Source organism: Pimephales promelas, chromosome 20, assembly GCF_988280905.1.
Source record: "Pimephales promelas chromosome 20, fPimPro1.hap1.1, whole genome shotgun sequence".
NCBI lineage: Eukaryota > Metazoa > Chordata > Actinopteri > Cypriniformes > Leuciscidae > Pimephales > Pimephales promelas.
The window spans coordinates 15,616,789-15,631,290 of NC_142788.1; the positions used below are offsets into that span (position 1 = coordinate 15,616,789).

A 14,502-nucleotide genomic window follows, 5' to 3' on the forward strand; every position below is an offset into this window, starting at 1 on the left:
TATTGGATCTCAGATGTTAAATGTATCCAAAGTTCGTTGGAGTTGTAGAAACTTGATGGTGTGTCTGATTAAAACACATGGAAAAAATACCAGTCCTTTGCTCTCTTTTATTTTCAGTTCAGGATGATAAAGTCTTAATTCACATGGAGCTGACACACATGATGCCAATGAACAGATGTTAATGGAGGGACAGGATAAACAGGACGTACGAGATGGTCTTTAGTCACTACAAACAATACAATAAAGGAAATTAAACTCATATAATTCATCAGTAACATAACAACATATATTTTAAACAATTGACAAAACAAACTTACTCAACGCATCCTAAGGAAAGGACATGGTTGGGTGTCCATTCCAACCACCACACCTCACCAATACAAAAGGAAAAAAGGGAGGAAGTGAGGTCTACTTATAGACCTTGCCCAGGGGGTGTATGGGTAATGTAGTGAAACTGACAAAAGGATTGTGGGATATGAAGTGCAAATATGTAAGGAGAAAGAAAAAAAATAAATAAAAAGTATAATTAAAGGATCAAATTCACAACAGCCGCCCCCAAATACAGTCATGTATTTGCCATTACTCATCTATTTCAGGTAATGGAATCAATTTAGCAACTGGACGTACATACGTCTTTCCATTAATATCAATCTCAGCTACTCTGACACGTCCATCCTGACTAGGTAAGAGGCGTACTACCCTGCCAATGGGCCATGATGCTCTTGGGAGTTGAAAATCAATTACTAACACGACAGCAGAGTCATTTAGATTAGGTTTTTCTCGATTCCATTTTTGACGGAGCTGCTGACCTGGTAAGTAATGTCGGATAAAAGATGTCCAAAACTGGTCAACGAGGGCCTGGCTGTGGCGCCAAGATCTGCGGCCAAGGAGCTTAGTATTGGCATAAATCACCTGAGGTAAAGACGAATCTCGCCGCCCCATGAGGAGGAGATTTGGAGTAATGGGGTCGAGATCTGAAATATTTGAAGAGGCGTAACCAAGTGGCTTTGAATTTAACACTCCTTCAACTTCTGTCAAAACGGTCCGTAGGACTTCCTCTGATACGGTTTGACTGCCGAGTACCACCCGCAATGCTGTTTTAACAGAACGGACCTCTCTTTCCCATGACCCCCCAAAATGAGGAGCTTGTGGTGGATTAAACTTAAATTTGATCTGCTGCTTTTCCAATTTGTCTTGTAGCTCAGTGGGAAGGTTCTGGAAGGCTTCCTTTAACTCTCTTGCAGCTCCACGGAAATTGCTTCCCTGATCACAAAGAATCTCATACGGCCTACCTCTCCTGGATATGAAACGACGTAGGCCCATTAGAAAGCTGTCCACATCTAAACTGCTCAACAAATCAAGGTGCAGGCATCGAGTGGTCTGACACTTAAACAGAATGCCCCATCTCTTCTCTGTTCTACGGCCAATATTTACATGGAAGGGACCAAAACAGTCCATTCCGGTGGACCAAAAGGGAGGTTTGAACAACCGGAGCTTGGAGAGTGGAAGATCTGACATTTGAGGAATAGATGGCTTGGCTCTCCACTTCCTACATTGAAAACAAGACCACTGATGTTTTTTTACGGCTTGTCTCCCTCTAATTATCCAGTAATTGCGTCGAAGTTCTGAGAAAACTCTCTCTGGACCAGGATGGAAAAGTTTCTCGTCACAGTCCTTAATAATTAACTGGGTCAATGGATGTTTGGGGTCGAGGACGATTGGATGAACCATTCCAGGTTCCATATCCTCTACACGCCTGAGCTTACCGCCCACTACAATAAGTCCCGTTTCTTCATTGAATTCGGGAGAAAGTGTTAGGAGACAACTTTGAGGTTCAATGGGCTTTCCTTTCGTTAAACACTGATACTCGGAGGGAAAACTTTGTTGCTGGGCTTGTCTCAAAAGGAGATTTTGGACAGAAGAGGCGTCACAAGAGTCCTCACTATGTTGTCGCAGTAACACATTTGTTGCAAACTGTAACTCTGACCATGATTTAAAACGGGCAGGATCTGGGAGTACAATATCATCCAATTGTGTTAACCCACAAAAGAGTGGTTTACGAAGCTCAGGATCAGGACTATCAGATGTAGATACTAGATTTTTGGGCCATTCATCTGGAGGAAATTTCAGAAACGTTGGACCTTGTCGCCATCTATGATCAGGTTTGGCTAGCTCTACAAGAGTTTTGCCTCTCGTAATGTCATCTGCTGGATTCTGTGCAGATGGAATATATCTCCAAGAAGAGGGGTCAGTGAGCTCTAATATTTCAGTGACTCTTTTAGCTACAAAAACTTTGTAACGGCAGGAGAGGGAATGCAGCCAAGACAAGACAGTTGTCGAGTCGGACCATAAGACAATATTTGTCAAAGGATGAGTCAATTCATTCTGCAGGAGTTTACAAAGCTGTGCACCTGTTAGAGCAGCGCAAAGTTCAAGACGAGGGATGGATATTTGCTTTTTTGGGGCAACTCGAGATCTTGCCATGATGAAGGAAGTATGTACCACACCCTTGTCAGTTCCCATTCGCAAACAGGCTACAGACCCGTATGCGCTCTCTGAGGCGTCGCAAAATATATGCAACTCTCTGGATGTGATTTGGTCGGAAGGTAAACTTAGATAACAACGTGGAAGCTGTATTAATGACAGGTCAGGGAGCTCAGTTTCCCAAGCCTTCCAGGCCTGTTGAATAGGATTTGGCATAAGGGGATCATCCCAGCCCCGGGACTTCATCCAGCATTGTTGTATGATGACTTTAGCTCGCGTTGTAAAGGGGGTTATGTAACCCAATGGGTCATACTGACTGGCGAGAACTTTATATATATTACGCAGGGTTGTTGTCTTATACTCCACTGTTCGGGATCGATACCCTAATGAATCAGAGGGACAGTGCCAACTCAGACCCAGAGCTCCTTCTTTGGGATCTAAACTGTCTTGATTGATCCACAGTTCAGCATTCTCAGACCTGGCTTCAGGAGGGAGATGTCGGACAACACCAGGCTGGTTACTTGCCCACTGTCTAATTTCAAATCCTCCACTCATCAGTAAAGAACGCATTCGGTCTAAGAAGTTCTTAGCAGATTGCACATTTGGGAAACTCTCCAAGCAGTTGTCAACATAGAATGACTGAAGTACGGAGCTCGCTATATCTTCATACCCTTCTTGGTGATCATGGACATGCCTTTGTAGAGCATATGTTGCGCAACATGGACTACATACCGTGCCAAAGGGCAAAACTTGCCATTCGTAGATGTCAGGTGGATTTGTGCTCTGCATATTGCGCCACAGGAAGCGTAGGAGAGAACGGTCTTCTGGTAATAGCCTAACTTGATGGAACATGGATTTTATATCCCCACTAATGGCCACTGGGCACTGACGAAACCGGAGTAGGACACCAAGTAAGGAAGGGCCCAACTGTGGACCAGGAAGAAGTTGACTGTTAAGTGACACACCTTTATATTGATAGGAACAATTGAAGACTATTCTCCTTTTTCCGTTATGCTCCACAATATGATGAGGAATATACCACGATTCATCAGATGAATCATGGGGAAGTTCCACTTTGGAAACATAACCGGATTCCTCCAACTTAGCAATCTCTTGGTTGTACACAGCAGCAGTTTTAGGATTTCTCTGGAGGCGTCGTTCGATACATCTGAGAGAAGACATAACTGCATTTGGTGTGGTCCGCAGCTTTATGGCGGAAGAAGTGCGCAATAACGGAGTGGCATATCTTTTCACACCATCCACATCAACTTTTTTAGACTTGGAGGCCAACAATTCCATAGCTGCCTGATCTTGCTTAGACCTAGTAATGACTTTCTCATTCCTGAAAGGAAGGATGTCTACTTTCCATAATTTCTCCACATCATGGCGAAGTTCTTCTAGGGGATTAGCGATGGTAAAAAGACACTGAGTCTCATCAGTGTTAGGAATCGGTATTGGGCCTTGAAGTACCCATCCTAACCTGGTCTGTATTGCAGCTGGAGATTTAGGAGGCCCGAAATACACCTGATCAATGGGATTTATCAGGTGTGGATAGTCTGCACCGATAAGAACAAGTGGTTGGACATTAGAGAAGGCTGGAAGGGGTAAGTCTCGAAGATGTCTGAAACGTCTCTGCAAGATCTCAACAGGATACGTCTGTTCTGCCAGTCCCAATCTAGCAGCAGAAAAGGCATTGGAAATGGAATACTTCTTTTCTGGATTGGTCATGGAAGATATTTCAAAGGTTACAGAAGAACCTTCAAGTGCAAGGGTATCTTGACGTACAGTTCTAACAATTAGGGACTCAGGTACCCCATTGAGGCCCAAAGACTCAGATGCTTGAGGTAGCAACATGGTACGTTCTGATCCATCATCTAAGATGGCATAGGTTTGCAAGGATCTTCCTTTATAATGGAGAAGTACTTCAACAACTTTAAGCAAGACCCTACCAGAACCTCCAAGGCGACTAAGATAGAATGTACCGTTATCTTGGTCACGACAATTAACTCCATGAAGGATACCAAGATGTCTGCCTTTGCACTGTGGACAGGGTTTCTTCAAGTCACAGTTGACAGCTAGATGGTTAAGCCCGCATCTCCAACATCTTTTGTTCTCTCTAATCCATGCATCCTTCCTGGTATCTTCTAGAGATTTAAAAGAGGGGCACAGGCCAATGAAATGATCTCTACTGGAACAATAGGCGCATGAATATTTGGAACTCCATTCTCCATCTCTCACATTCTGGGGTTGCTTATTAATGGATCTTGGCACAACAGAATTACTGTTAACTCCGTACAAGACTGTTCGAGTGTTAATGGAAGTCTTTGGTTGAGGTTTACTCAGGAATGGTTTTGGAAAGTCACTAACCTGATCAGCCATTGCTTGACACTCAGCTTCTTCTTGGAGCCAAGCGGAAAAGCTAATCAGGTTGTAGCTTTGACCCTTTAGGATTGTACGGGCATAACGGGCAAAGTTGGTCACATGCTCTGTGGGCAGTTTACTGAGTAGTTGCTGTACATGAGAAGCACAGGATAATTCAGATTTAACTTGGTCTTGGCCCGAAGATTGGAGCATGCCAACCAAAGCTCGAACCTTTAATGCGAAGCTACTAAATGCTCTGCTGTCACCTGGTCTCACCCTGGGGAGAGCTAGAATGGCTTTGATTTCTCTCAAAACTAGTTGGTGAGGTTGCCCATATTTCTGCTGTAGTGCAAAAAGAGCCATACTGTAAGGCCTAGGATCGTTAGCATAAGCTAAAGCTAGATCACGAGCTGGAGAAAATTTTAAATGATCTAACAAGATATGGAATTTGTAATGTTCTGGCTCATGGGGTGACAACAAATTTGTCAATGCTAGCTGCAACATTGCAAATTCTTGGGGATCATCATTAACCATGAAAGGAAAGGTAGGTCCCTGAACACGAGAAGTAGGATAGGAAGGAACAGGATATGATGCATAATATGGTTGGGAATATGGATAAGGATGAAGGAATGGAATTGCAGTTGACTGGGTAGTGGGAACAATTGGTTGAATATGTGGGGCAGGAGGTTGTACAACATCATTCCCTACCTGACCTACAGATTGCATGTGAGGGCCTACATTAGCTGAGGCTACATGAGGAATTGCCGAGCTAGAGGATGGTCCTAATGGCTGTGAATACTGAGAAACAGCATACCGAGGCTGTGGAGGTAACTGTCCTGATGTTACTTGTGAGGATAACTGAGAATGAACCATGGCAGAGGAAAATGAACTACATGGTAAAACTGGTTGTGGTGGACCAGTTGGTTGTACCAACACTGGTGATGTTTGCACTTGAGGGGACTGACAATCAGAAGGCCCAGGAACCAATGGAACAATAGAAGGTTGTAACATACTAAATTGTAGTTGTGATGCTATATCATGTGTGTGCATCTGTTGGGGTGGACTACGTAACAATGAGGAAGGAGGAAGAGGCAGAGAACTAGGCCTACTAAATGGAAGCAGTGAAGGAACAGTTGAGGAATTACATTTCTCACATGTAGGTTTCTTTTCAGCTGTCTTAATACATGCACACAATTCTTGAACAATAGATGGATTAACTAAGGCATTATCATCATCATCAGAAGCATCATCAAAAGACTCAGAAAATTCAGAATGTCTGGAAGAAACTACTAACTGTGACATTTTAGACATCATCTCACCAAGCATACCCTTAAGTCCAAGTATTTCTTGTTTAACATCCATATCGAGCAAATCATGTTGAGGCTGTTCACAAGGAGCCAATGAGCTTGGGGAATGTCTTAAAGGTGGATTTTCATACTGAGTTTGGTGAGGATCACTTACAACTAGTGTTGGTGAGGGAGGCGGAGGAGGACCATATTCTCTCACCATACAGTCAACAAAACGGGCAGGAGGTCTTCTGCTTCTCAGGCTGCGCCGGATTGCAGGTCTTGCATGGTAATCCATTCCACCAAATTTCTATCTCCGGCTCGAAGGACCATATATTGGATCTCAGATGTTAAATGTATCCAAAGTTCGTTGGAGTTGTAGAAACTTGATGGTGTGTCTGATTAAAACACATGGAAAAAATACCAGTCCTTTGCTCTCTTTTATTTTCAGTTCAGGATGATAAAGTCTTAATTCACATGGAGCTGACACACATGATGCCAATGAACAGATGTTAATGGAGGGACAGGATAAACAGGACGTACGAGATGGTCTTTAGTCACTACAAACAATACAATAAAGGAAATTAAACTCATATAATTCATCAGTAACATAACAACATATATTTTAAACAATTGACAAAACAAACTTACTCAACGCATCCTAAGGAAAGGACATGGTTGGGTGTCCATTCCAACCACCACACCTCACCAATACAAAAGGAAAAAAGGGAGGAAGTGAGGTCTACTTATAGACCTTGCCCAGGGGGTGTATGGGTAATGTAGTGAAACTGACAAAAGGATTGTGGGATATGAAGTGCAAATATGTAAGGAGAAAGAAAAAAAATAAATAAAAAGTATAATTAAAGGATCAAATTCACAACAAACATCAAATGGATTTTTCCATTATTCCTTGATAATTCTTCTAATGGATGATGGCAATGTGATCTTCGGATGATCTTTTAAGATAGACACTGAAATCTTTCAATTCCATAGCATCTCTTGCTTTCTAAAAGCATGCTCCAGGTGAGGCTCAAACTCACAACCTCGGCATTGCTCTGCTGCGTACTGCCTTATAAGTACCGCGCGCTGACCGATTGTGCCAGTGGAGCTTCTGATACAGATTAATATTTTCAAAAACAATGTGAGGAATCAGAAACAAGTTGAGCCATTTTAAAGCACGGCTACCAAGCTTGATAACTCAAGCCCCTACCTGTAAACCTATGATTCTGTTTTAAAACAATCTTTCAATCTAGACCTTCATTAGAACATCAAATGGATTTTTCCATTATTCCTTGATCATTCTTCTAATGGATGATGGCAATGTGATCTTCGGATGATCTTTTAAGTTAAACATCGAAGTCGTTCAATTCCATAGCATCTCTTGCTTTCTAAAACCATGCTCCAGGTGAGGCTCGAACTCACAACCTCGGCATTGCTCTGCTGCGTACTGCCTTATAAGTACCGCGCGCTGACCGATTGCGCCACTGGAGCTTCTGATCCAGGTTAGTATTTTCAAAAACAATGTGAGGAATCAGAAACAAGTTGAGCCATTTTAAAGCCCGGCTACTAAGCTTGATAACACAAGCCCCTACCTGTAAACTTATGATTCAGTTTTAAAACAATCTTTCAATCTAGACCTTCATTAGAACATCAAATGGATTTTTCCATTATTCCTTGATCATTCTTCTAATGGATGATGGCAATGAGATGGTCAGATGATCTTTTAAGTTAAACATTGAAATCGTTCAATTCCATAGCATCTCTTGCTTTCTAAAACCATGCTCCAGGTGAGGCTCGAACTCACAACCTCGGCATTGCTCTGCTGCGTACTGCCTTATAAGTACCGCGCGCTGACCGATTGCGCCACTGGAGCTCCTGACAGAAACTAATATTTTCAAAAAAAATGTGGGGAATCAGAAACAAGTTGAGCCATTTTAAAGCCCGGCTACTAAGCTTGATAACACAAGCCCCTACCTGTAAACTTATGATTCAGTTTTAAAACAATCTTTCAATCTAGCCCTTCATTAGAACATCAAATGGATTTTTCCATTATTCCTTGATAATTCTTCTAATGGATGATGGCAATGTGATCTTCGGATGATCTTTTAAGATAGACACTGAAATCTTTCAATTCCATAGCATCTCTTGCTTTCTAAAAGCATGCTCCAGGTGAGGCTCAAACTCACAACCTCGGCATTGCTCTGCTGCGTACTGCCTTATAAGTACCGCGCGCTGACCGATTGTGCCAGTGGAGCTTCTGATACAGATTAATATTTTCAAAAACAATGTGAGGAATCAGAAACAAGTTGAGCCATTTTAAAGCACGGCTACCAAGCTTGATAACTCAAGCCCCTACCTGTAAACCTATGATTCTGTTTTAAAACAATCTTTCAATCTAGCCCTTCCTTAGAACATCAAATGGATTTTTCCATTATTCCTTGATCATTCTTCTAATGGATGATGGCAATGTGATCTTCGGATGATCTTTTAAGATAGACACTGAAATCTTTCAATTTCATACCATCTCTTGCTTTCTAAAACCATGCTCCAGGTGAGGCTCGAACTCACAACCTCGGCATTGCTCTGCTGCGTACTGCCTTATAAGTACCGCGCGCTGACCGATTGCGCCACTGGAGCTTCTCATAAACAACTATATTATCAAATACAATGTGGGGAATCAGAAACAACTTGATCCATTTTAAAGCTTGGCTACCAAGATTGATAACTCAAGCCCCTACCTGTAAACCTATGATTCAGTTTTAAAACAATCTTTCAGTCTAGCCCTTCATTAGAACATCAAATGTATTTTTCCATTATTCCTTGATCATTCTTCTAATGGATGATGGCAATGAGATGGTCAGATGATCTTTTAAGTTAAACATTGAAGTCGTTCAATTCCATAGCATCTCTTGCTTTCTAAAACCATGCTCCAGGTGAGGCTCGAACTCACAACCTCGGCATTGCTCTGCTGCGTACTGCCTTATAAGTACCGCGCGCTGACCGATTGCGCCACTGGAGCTTCTCATAAACAACTATATTATCAATTACAATGTGGGGAATCAGAAACAACTTGATCCATTTTAAAGCTTGGCTACCAAGATTGATAACTCAAGCCCCTACCTGTAAACCTATGATTCAGTTTTAAAACAATCTTTCAGTCTAGCCCTTCATTAGAACATCAAATGGATTTTTCCATTATTCCTTGATCATTCTTCTAATGGATGATGGCAATGAGATGGTCAGATGATCTTTTAAGTTAAACATTGAAGTCGTTCAAATCCATAGCATCTCTTGCTTTCTAAAACCATGCTCCAGGTGAGGCTCGAACTCACAACCTCGGCATTGCTCTGCTGCGTACTGCCTTATAAGTACCGCGCGCTGACCGATTGCGCCACTGGAGCTTCTCATAAACAACTATATTATCAAATACAATGTGGGGAATCAGAAACAACTTGATCCATTTTAAAGCTTGGCTACCAAGATTGATAACTCAAGCCCCTACCTGTAAACCTATGATTCAGTTTTAAAACAATCTTTCAGTCTAGCCCTTCATTAGAACATCAAATGGATTTTTCCATTATTCCTTGATCATTCTTCTAATGGATGATGGCAATGAGATGGTCAGATGATCTTTTGAGTTAAACATTGAAATCGTTCAATTCCATAGCATCTCTTGCTTTCTAAAACCATGCTCCAGGTGAGGCTCGAACTCACAACCTCGGCATTGCTCTGCTGCGTACTGCCTTATAAGTACCGCGCGCTGACCGATTGCGCCACTGGAGCTCCTGATAGAAGTTAATATTTTCAAAAACAATGTGAGGAATCAGAAACAAGTTGAGCCATTTTAAAGCCCGGCTACTAAGCTTGATAACACAAGCCCCTACCTGTAAACCTATGATTCAGTTTTAAAATAATCTTTCAATCTAGCCCTTCATTAGAACATCAAATGGATTTTTCCATTATTCCTTGATCATTCTTCTAATGGATGATGGCAATGTGATCTTCGGATGATCTTTTAAGATAGACACTGAAATCTTTCAATTTCATACCATCTCTTGCTTTCTAAAACCATGCTCCAGGTGAGGCTCGAACTCACAACCTCGGCATTGCTCTGCTGCGTACTGCCTTATAAGTACCGCGCGCTGACCGATTGCGCCACTGGAGCTCCTGACAAAAACTAATATTTTCAAAAAAAATGTGGGGAATCAGAAACAATTTGAGCCATTTTAAAGCCCGGCTACTAAGCTTGATAACACAAGCCACTACCTGTAAACTTATGATTCAGTTTTAAAACAATCTTTCAATCTAGCCCTTCATTAGAACATCAAATGGATTTTTCCATTATTCCTTGATCATTCTTCTAATGGATGATGGCAATGAGATGGTCAGATGATCTTTTAAGTTAAACATTGAAGTCGTTCAATTCCATAGCATCTCTTGCTTTCTAAAACCATGCTCCAGGTGAGGCTCGAACTCACAACCTCGGCATTGCTCTGCTGCGTACTGCCTTATAAGTACCGCGCGCTGACCGATTGCGCCACTGGAGCTCCTGATAGAAATCAATATTTTCAAAAACAATGTGGGGAATCAGAAACAAGTTGAGCCATTTTAAAGTCCGGCTACTAAGCTTGATAACACAAGCCCCTACCTGTAAACTTATGATTCAGTTTTAAAACAATCTTTCAATCAAGCCCTTCATTAGAACATCAAATGGATTTTTCCATTATTCCTTGATCATTCTTCTAATGGATGATGGCAATGAGATGGTCAGATGATCTTTTAAGTTAAACATTGAAATCGTTCAATTCCATAGCATCTCTTGCTTTCTAAAACCATGCTCCAGGTGAGGCTCGAACTCACAACCTCGGCATTGCTCTGCTGCGTACTGCCTTATAAGTACCGCGCGCTGACCGATTGCGCCACTGTAGCTTCTCATAAACAACTATATTATCAAATACAATGTGGGGAATCAGAAACAACTTGATCCATTTTAAAGCTTGGCTACCAAGATTGATAACTCAAGACCCTACCTGTAAACCTATGATTCAGTTTTAAAACAATCTTTCAGTCTAGCCCTTCATTAGAACATCAAATGGATTTTTCCATTATTCCTTGATCATTCTTCTAATGGATGATGGCAATGAGATGGTCAGATGATCTTTTAAGTTAAACATTGAAGTCGTTCAATTCCATAGCATCTCTTGCTTTCTAAAACCATGCTCCAGGTGAGGCTCGAACTCACAACCTCGGCATTGCTCTGCTGCGTACTGCCTTATAAGTACCGCGCGCTGACCGATTGCGCCACTGGAGCTTCTGATCCAGGTTAGTATTTTCAAAAACAATGTGAGGAATCAGAAACAAGTTGAGCCATTTTAAAGCCCGGCTACTAAGCTTGATAACACAAGCCCCTACCTGTAAACTTATGATTCAGTTTTAAAACAATCTTTCAATCTAGCCCTTCATTAGAACATCAAATGGATTTTTCCATTATTCCTTGATCATTCTTCTAATGGATGATGGCAATGAGATCTTCGGATGATCTTTTAAGATAGACACTGAAATCTATCAATTTCATACCATGTCTTGCTTTCTAAAACCATGCTCCAGGTGAGGCTCGAACTCACAACCTCGGCATTGCTCTGCTGCGTACTGCCTTATAAGTACCGCGCGCTGACCGATTGCGCCACTGGAGCTTCTCATAAACAACTATATTATCAATTACAATGTGGGGAATCAGAAACAACTTGATCCATTTTAAAGCTTGGCTACCAAGATTGATAACTCAAGCCCCTACCTGTAAACCTATGATTCAGTTTTAAAACAATCTTTCAGTCTAGCCCTTCATTAGAACATCAAATGGATTTTTCCATTATTCCTTGATCATTCTTCTAATGGATGATGGCAATGAGATGGTCAGATGATCTTTTAAGTTAAACATTGAAGTCGTTCAAATCCATAGCATCTCTTGCTTTCTAAAACCATGCTCCAGGTGAGGCTCGAACTCACAACCTCGGCATTGCTCTGCTGCGTACTGCCTTATAAGTACCGCGCGCTGACCGATTGCGCCACTGGAGCTCCTGATAGAAATTAATATTTTCAAAAACAATGTGGGGAATCAGAAACAAGTTGAGCCATTTTAAAGCCCGGCTACTAAGCTTGATAACACAAGCCCCTACCTGTAAACTTAAGATTCAGTTTTAAAACAATCTTTCAATCAAGCCCTTCATTAGAACATCAAATGGATTTTTCCATTATTCCTTGATCATTCTTCTAATGGATGATGGCAATGAGATGGTCAGATGATCTTTTAAGTTAAACATTGAAGTCGTTCAATTCCATAGCATCTCTTGCTTTCTAAAACCATGCTCCAGGTGAGGCTCGAACTCACAACCTCGGCATTGCTCTGCTGCGTACTGCCTTATAAGTACCGCGCGCTGACCGATTGCGCCACTGGAGTTTCTCATAAACAACTATATTATCAATTACAATGTGGGGAATCAGAAACAACTTGATCCATTTTAAAGCTTGGCTACCAAGATTGATAACTCAAGCCCCTACCTGTAAACCTATGATTCAGTTTTAAAACAATCTTTCAGTCTAGCCCTTCATTAGAACATCAAATGGATTTTTCCATTATACCTTGATCATTCTTCTAATGGATGATGGCAATGAGATGGTCAGATGATCTTTTAAGTTAAACATTGAAGTCGTTCAAATCCATAGCATCTCTTGCTTTCTAAAACCATGCTCCAGGTGAGGCTCGAACTCACAACCTCGGCATTGCTCTGCTGCGTACTGCCTTATAAGTACCGCGCGCTGACCGATTGCGCCACTGGAGCTCCTGATAGAAATTAATATTTTCAAAAACAATGTGGGGAATCAGAAACAAGTTGAGCCATTTTAAAGCCCGGCTACTAAGCTTGATAACACAAGCCCCTACCTGTAAACTTAAGATTCAGTTTTAAAACAATCTTTCAATCAAGCCCTTCATTAGAACATCAAATGGATTTTTCCATTATTCCTTGATCATTCTTCTAATGGATGATGGCAATGAGATGGTCAGATGATCTTTTAAGTTAAACATTGAAGTCGTTCAATTCCATAGCATCTCTTGCTTTCTAAAACCATGCTCCAGGTGAGGCTCGAACTCACAACCTCGGCATTGCTCTGCTGCGTACTGCCTTATAAGTACCGCGCGCTGACCGATTGCGCCACTGGAGCTTTTGATCCAGATTATTAGTATTTTCAAAAACAATGTGAGGAATCAGAAACAAGTTGAGCCATTTTAAAGCCCGGCTACTAAGCTTGATAACACAAGCCCCTACCTGTAAACTTATGATTCAGTTTTAAAACAATCTTTCAATCTAGCCCTTCATTAGAACATCAAATGGATTTTTCCATTATTCCTTGATCATTCTTCTAATGGATGATGGCAATGAGATGGTCAGATGATCTTTTAAGTTAAACATTGAAGTCGTTCAAATCCATAGCATCTCTTGCTTTCTAAAACCATGCTCCAGGTGAGGCTCGAACTCACAACCTCGGCATTGCTCTGCTGCGTACTGCCTTATAAGTACCGCGCGCTGACCAATTGCGCCACTGGAGCTCCTGATAGAAGTTAATATTTTCAAAAACAATGTGAGGAATCAGAAACAAGTTGAGCATTTTAAAGCCCGGCTACTAAGCTTGATAACACAAGCCCCTACCTGTAAACCTATGATTCAGTTTTAAAATAATCTTTCAATCTAGCCCTTCATTAGAACATCAAATGGATTTTTCCATTATTCCTTGATCATTCTTCTAATGGATGATGGCAATGTGATCTTCGGATGATCTTTTAAGATAGACACTGAAATCTTTCAATTTCATACCATCTCTTGCTTTCTAAAACCATGCTCCAGGTGAGGCTCGAACTCACAACCTCGGCATTGCTCTGCTGCGTACTGCCTTATAAGTACCGCGCGCTGACCGATTGCGCCACTGGAGCTTCTGATCCAGATTAGTATTTTCAAAAACAATGTGAGGAATCAGAAAGAAGTTGAGCCATTTTAAAGCCCGGCTACTAAGCTTGATAACACAAGCCCCTACCTGTAAACCTATGATTCAGTTTTAAAATAATCTTTCAATCTAGCCCTTCATTAGAACATCAAATGGATTTTTCCATTATTCCTTGATCATTCTGCTAATAGATGATGGCAATGAGATGGTCAGATGATCTTTTAAGATAAACATTGAAATCGTTCAATTCCATAGCATCTCTTGCTTTCTAAAACCATGCTCCAGGTGAGGCTCGAACTCACAACCTCGGCATTGCTCTGCTGCGTACTGCCTTATAAGTACCGCGCGCTGACCGATTGCGCCACTGGAGCTC

At 41.5% G+C, this 14,502-nt stretch overlaps 1 protein-coding gene and 18 non-coding genes across 19 annotated transcripts; all 19 read right to left on the bottom strand.

Moving 5' to 3' along the window:
* Positions 1-2: 2 nt before the first annotated feature.
* Positions 3-7,007, bottom strand: LOC148970573 (uncharacterized). Its single transcript, XM_089124375.1, has 2 exons — positions 6,783-7,007; positions 3-6,529 (listed from the first exon to the last, which is right to left on the bottom strand). Exon 2 carries the CDS (start codon positions 6,427-6,429, stop codon positions 580-582), a length of 5,850 nt encoding a protein of 1,949 aa, XP_088980501.1. The 5' UTR covers positions 6,430-6,529; positions 6,783-7,007; the 3' UTR covers positions 3-579.
* Positions 7,008-7,528: 521 nt separating this feature from the next.
* Positions 7,529-7,622, bottom strand: trnai-uau (transfer RNA isoleucine (anticodon UAU)). The gene is made up of 2 exons: positions 7,585-7,622; positions 7,529-7,564 (listed from the first exon to the last, which is right to left on the bottom strand). It is a non-coding gene; the product is annotated as a tRNA-Ile (tRNA).
* Positions 7,623-7,910: 288 nt separating this feature from the next.
* Positions 7,911-8,004, bottom strand: trnai-uau (transfer RNA isoleucine (anticodon UAU)). The gene is made up of 2 exons: positions 7,967-8,004; positions 7,911-7,946 (listed from the first exon to the last, which is right to left on the bottom strand). It is a non-coding gene; the product is annotated as a tRNA-Ile (tRNA).
* A 670-nt stretch (positions 8,005-8,674) lies between these two features.
* trnai-uau (transfer RNA isoleucine (anticodon UAU)) lies at positions 8,675-8,768 on the bottom strand. The gene is made up of 2 exons: positions 8,731-8,768; positions 8,675-8,710 (listed from the first exon to the last, which is right to left on the bottom strand). It is a non-coding gene; the product is annotated as a tRNA-Ile (tRNA).
* Positions 8,769-9,056: 288 nt separating this feature from the next.
* On the bottom strand, positions 9,057-9,150 carry trnai-uau (transfer RNA isoleucine (anticodon UAU)). The gene is made up of 2 exons: positions 9,113-9,150; positions 9,057-9,092 (listed from the first exon to the last, which is right to left on the bottom strand). It is a non-coding gene; the product is annotated as a tRNA-Ile (tRNA).
* A 288-nt stretch (positions 9,151-9,438) lies between these two features.
* trnai-uau (transfer RNA isoleucine (anticodon UAU)) lies at positions 9,439-9,532 on the bottom strand. Its single transcript has 2 exons — positions 9,495-9,532; positions 9,439-9,474 (listed from the first exon to the last, which is right to left on the bottom strand). It is a non-coding gene; the product is annotated as a tRNA-Ile (tRNA).
* Positions 9,533-9,820: 288 nt separating this feature from the next.
* On the bottom strand, positions 9,821-9,914 carry trnai-uau (transfer RNA isoleucine (anticodon UAU)). Its single transcript has 2 exons — positions 9,877-9,914; positions 9,821-9,856 (listed from the first exon to the last, which is right to left on the bottom strand). It is a non-coding gene; the product is annotated as a tRNA-Ile (tRNA).
* Positions 9,915-10,202: 288 nt separating this feature from the next.
* On the bottom strand, positions 10,203-10,296 carry trnai-uau (transfer RNA isoleucine (anticodon UAU)). Its single transcript has 2 exons — positions 10,259-10,296; positions 10,203-10,238 (listed from the first exon to the last, which is right to left on the bottom strand). It is a non-coding gene; the product is annotated as a tRNA-Ile (tRNA).
* Positions 10,297-10,584: 288 nt separating this feature from the next.
* Positions 10,585-10,678, bottom strand: trnai-uau (transfer RNA isoleucine (anticodon UAU)). Its single transcript has 2 exons — positions 10,641-10,678; positions 10,585-10,620 (listed from the first exon to the last, which is right to left on the bottom strand). It is a non-coding gene; the product is annotated as a tRNA-Ile (tRNA).
* Positions 10,679-10,966: 288 nt separating this feature from the next.
* Positions 10,967-11,060, bottom strand: trnai-uau (transfer RNA isoleucine (anticodon UAU)). Its single transcript has 2 exons — positions 11,023-11,060; positions 10,967-11,002 (listed from the first exon to the last, which is right to left on the bottom strand). It is a non-coding gene; the product is annotated as a tRNA-Ile (tRNA).
* Positions 11,061-11,348: 288 nt separating this feature from the next.
* On the bottom strand, positions 11,349-11,442 carry trnai-uau (transfer RNA isoleucine (anticodon UAU)). Its single transcript has 2 exons — positions 11,405-11,442; positions 11,349-11,384 (listed from the first exon to the last, which is right to left on the bottom strand). It is a non-coding gene; the product is annotated as a tRNA-Ile (tRNA).
* Positions 11,443-11,730: 288 nt separating this feature from the next.
* Positions 11,731-11,824, bottom strand: trnai-uau (transfer RNA isoleucine (anticodon UAU)). Its single transcript has 2 exons — positions 11,787-11,824; positions 11,731-11,766 (listed from the first exon to the last, which is right to left on the bottom strand). It is a non-coding gene; the product is annotated as a tRNA-Ile (tRNA).
* Positions 11,825-12,112: 288 nt separating this feature from the next.
* Positions 12,113-12,206, bottom strand: trnai-uau (transfer RNA isoleucine (anticodon UAU)). The gene is made up of 2 exons: positions 12,169-12,206; positions 12,113-12,148 (listed from the first exon to the last, which is right to left on the bottom strand). It is a non-coding gene; the product is annotated as a tRNA-Ile (tRNA).
* Positions 12,207-12,494: 288 nt separating this feature from the next.
* trnai-uau (transfer RNA isoleucine (anticodon UAU)) lies at positions 12,495-12,588 on the bottom strand. Its single transcript has 2 exons — positions 12,551-12,588; positions 12,495-12,530 (listed from the first exon to the last, which is right to left on the bottom strand). It is a non-coding gene; the product is annotated as a tRNA-Ile (tRNA).
* Positions 12,589-12,876: 288 nt separating this feature from the next.
* trnai-uau (transfer RNA isoleucine (anticodon UAU)) lies at positions 12,877-12,970 on the bottom strand. Its single transcript has 2 exons — positions 12,933-12,970; positions 12,877-12,912 (listed from the first exon to the last, which is right to left on the bottom strand). It is a non-coding gene; the product is annotated as a tRNA-Ile (tRNA).
* A 288-nt stretch (positions 12,971-13,258) lies between these two features.
* Positions 13,259-13,352, bottom strand: trnai-uau (transfer RNA isoleucine (anticodon UAU)). Its single transcript has 2 exons — positions 13,315-13,352; positions 13,259-13,294 (listed from the first exon to the last, which is right to left on the bottom strand). It is a non-coding gene; the product is annotated as a tRNA-Ile (tRNA).
* A 291-nt stretch (positions 13,353-13,643) lies between these two features.
* Positions 13,644-13,737, bottom strand: trnai-uau (transfer RNA isoleucine (anticodon UAU)). The gene is made up of 2 exons: positions 13,700-13,737; positions 13,644-13,679 (listed from the first exon to the last, which is right to left on the bottom strand). It is a non-coding gene; the product is annotated as a tRNA-Ile (tRNA).
* Positions 13,738-14,024: 287 nt separating this feature from the next.
* On the bottom strand, positions 14,025-14,118 carry trnai-uau (transfer RNA isoleucine (anticodon UAU)). The gene is made up of 2 exons: positions 14,081-14,118; positions 14,025-14,060 (listed from the first exon to the last, which is right to left on the bottom strand). It is a non-coding gene; the product is annotated as a tRNA-Ile (tRNA).
* A 288-nt stretch (positions 14,119-14,406) lies between these two features.
* Positions 14,407-14,500, bottom strand: trnai-uau (transfer RNA isoleucine (anticodon UAU)). Its single transcript has 2 exons — positions 14,463-14,500; positions 14,407-14,442 (listed from the first exon to the last, which is right to left on the bottom strand). It is a non-coding gene; the product is annotated as a tRNA-Ile (tRNA).
* Positions 14,501-14,502: the final 2 nt, after the last annotated feature.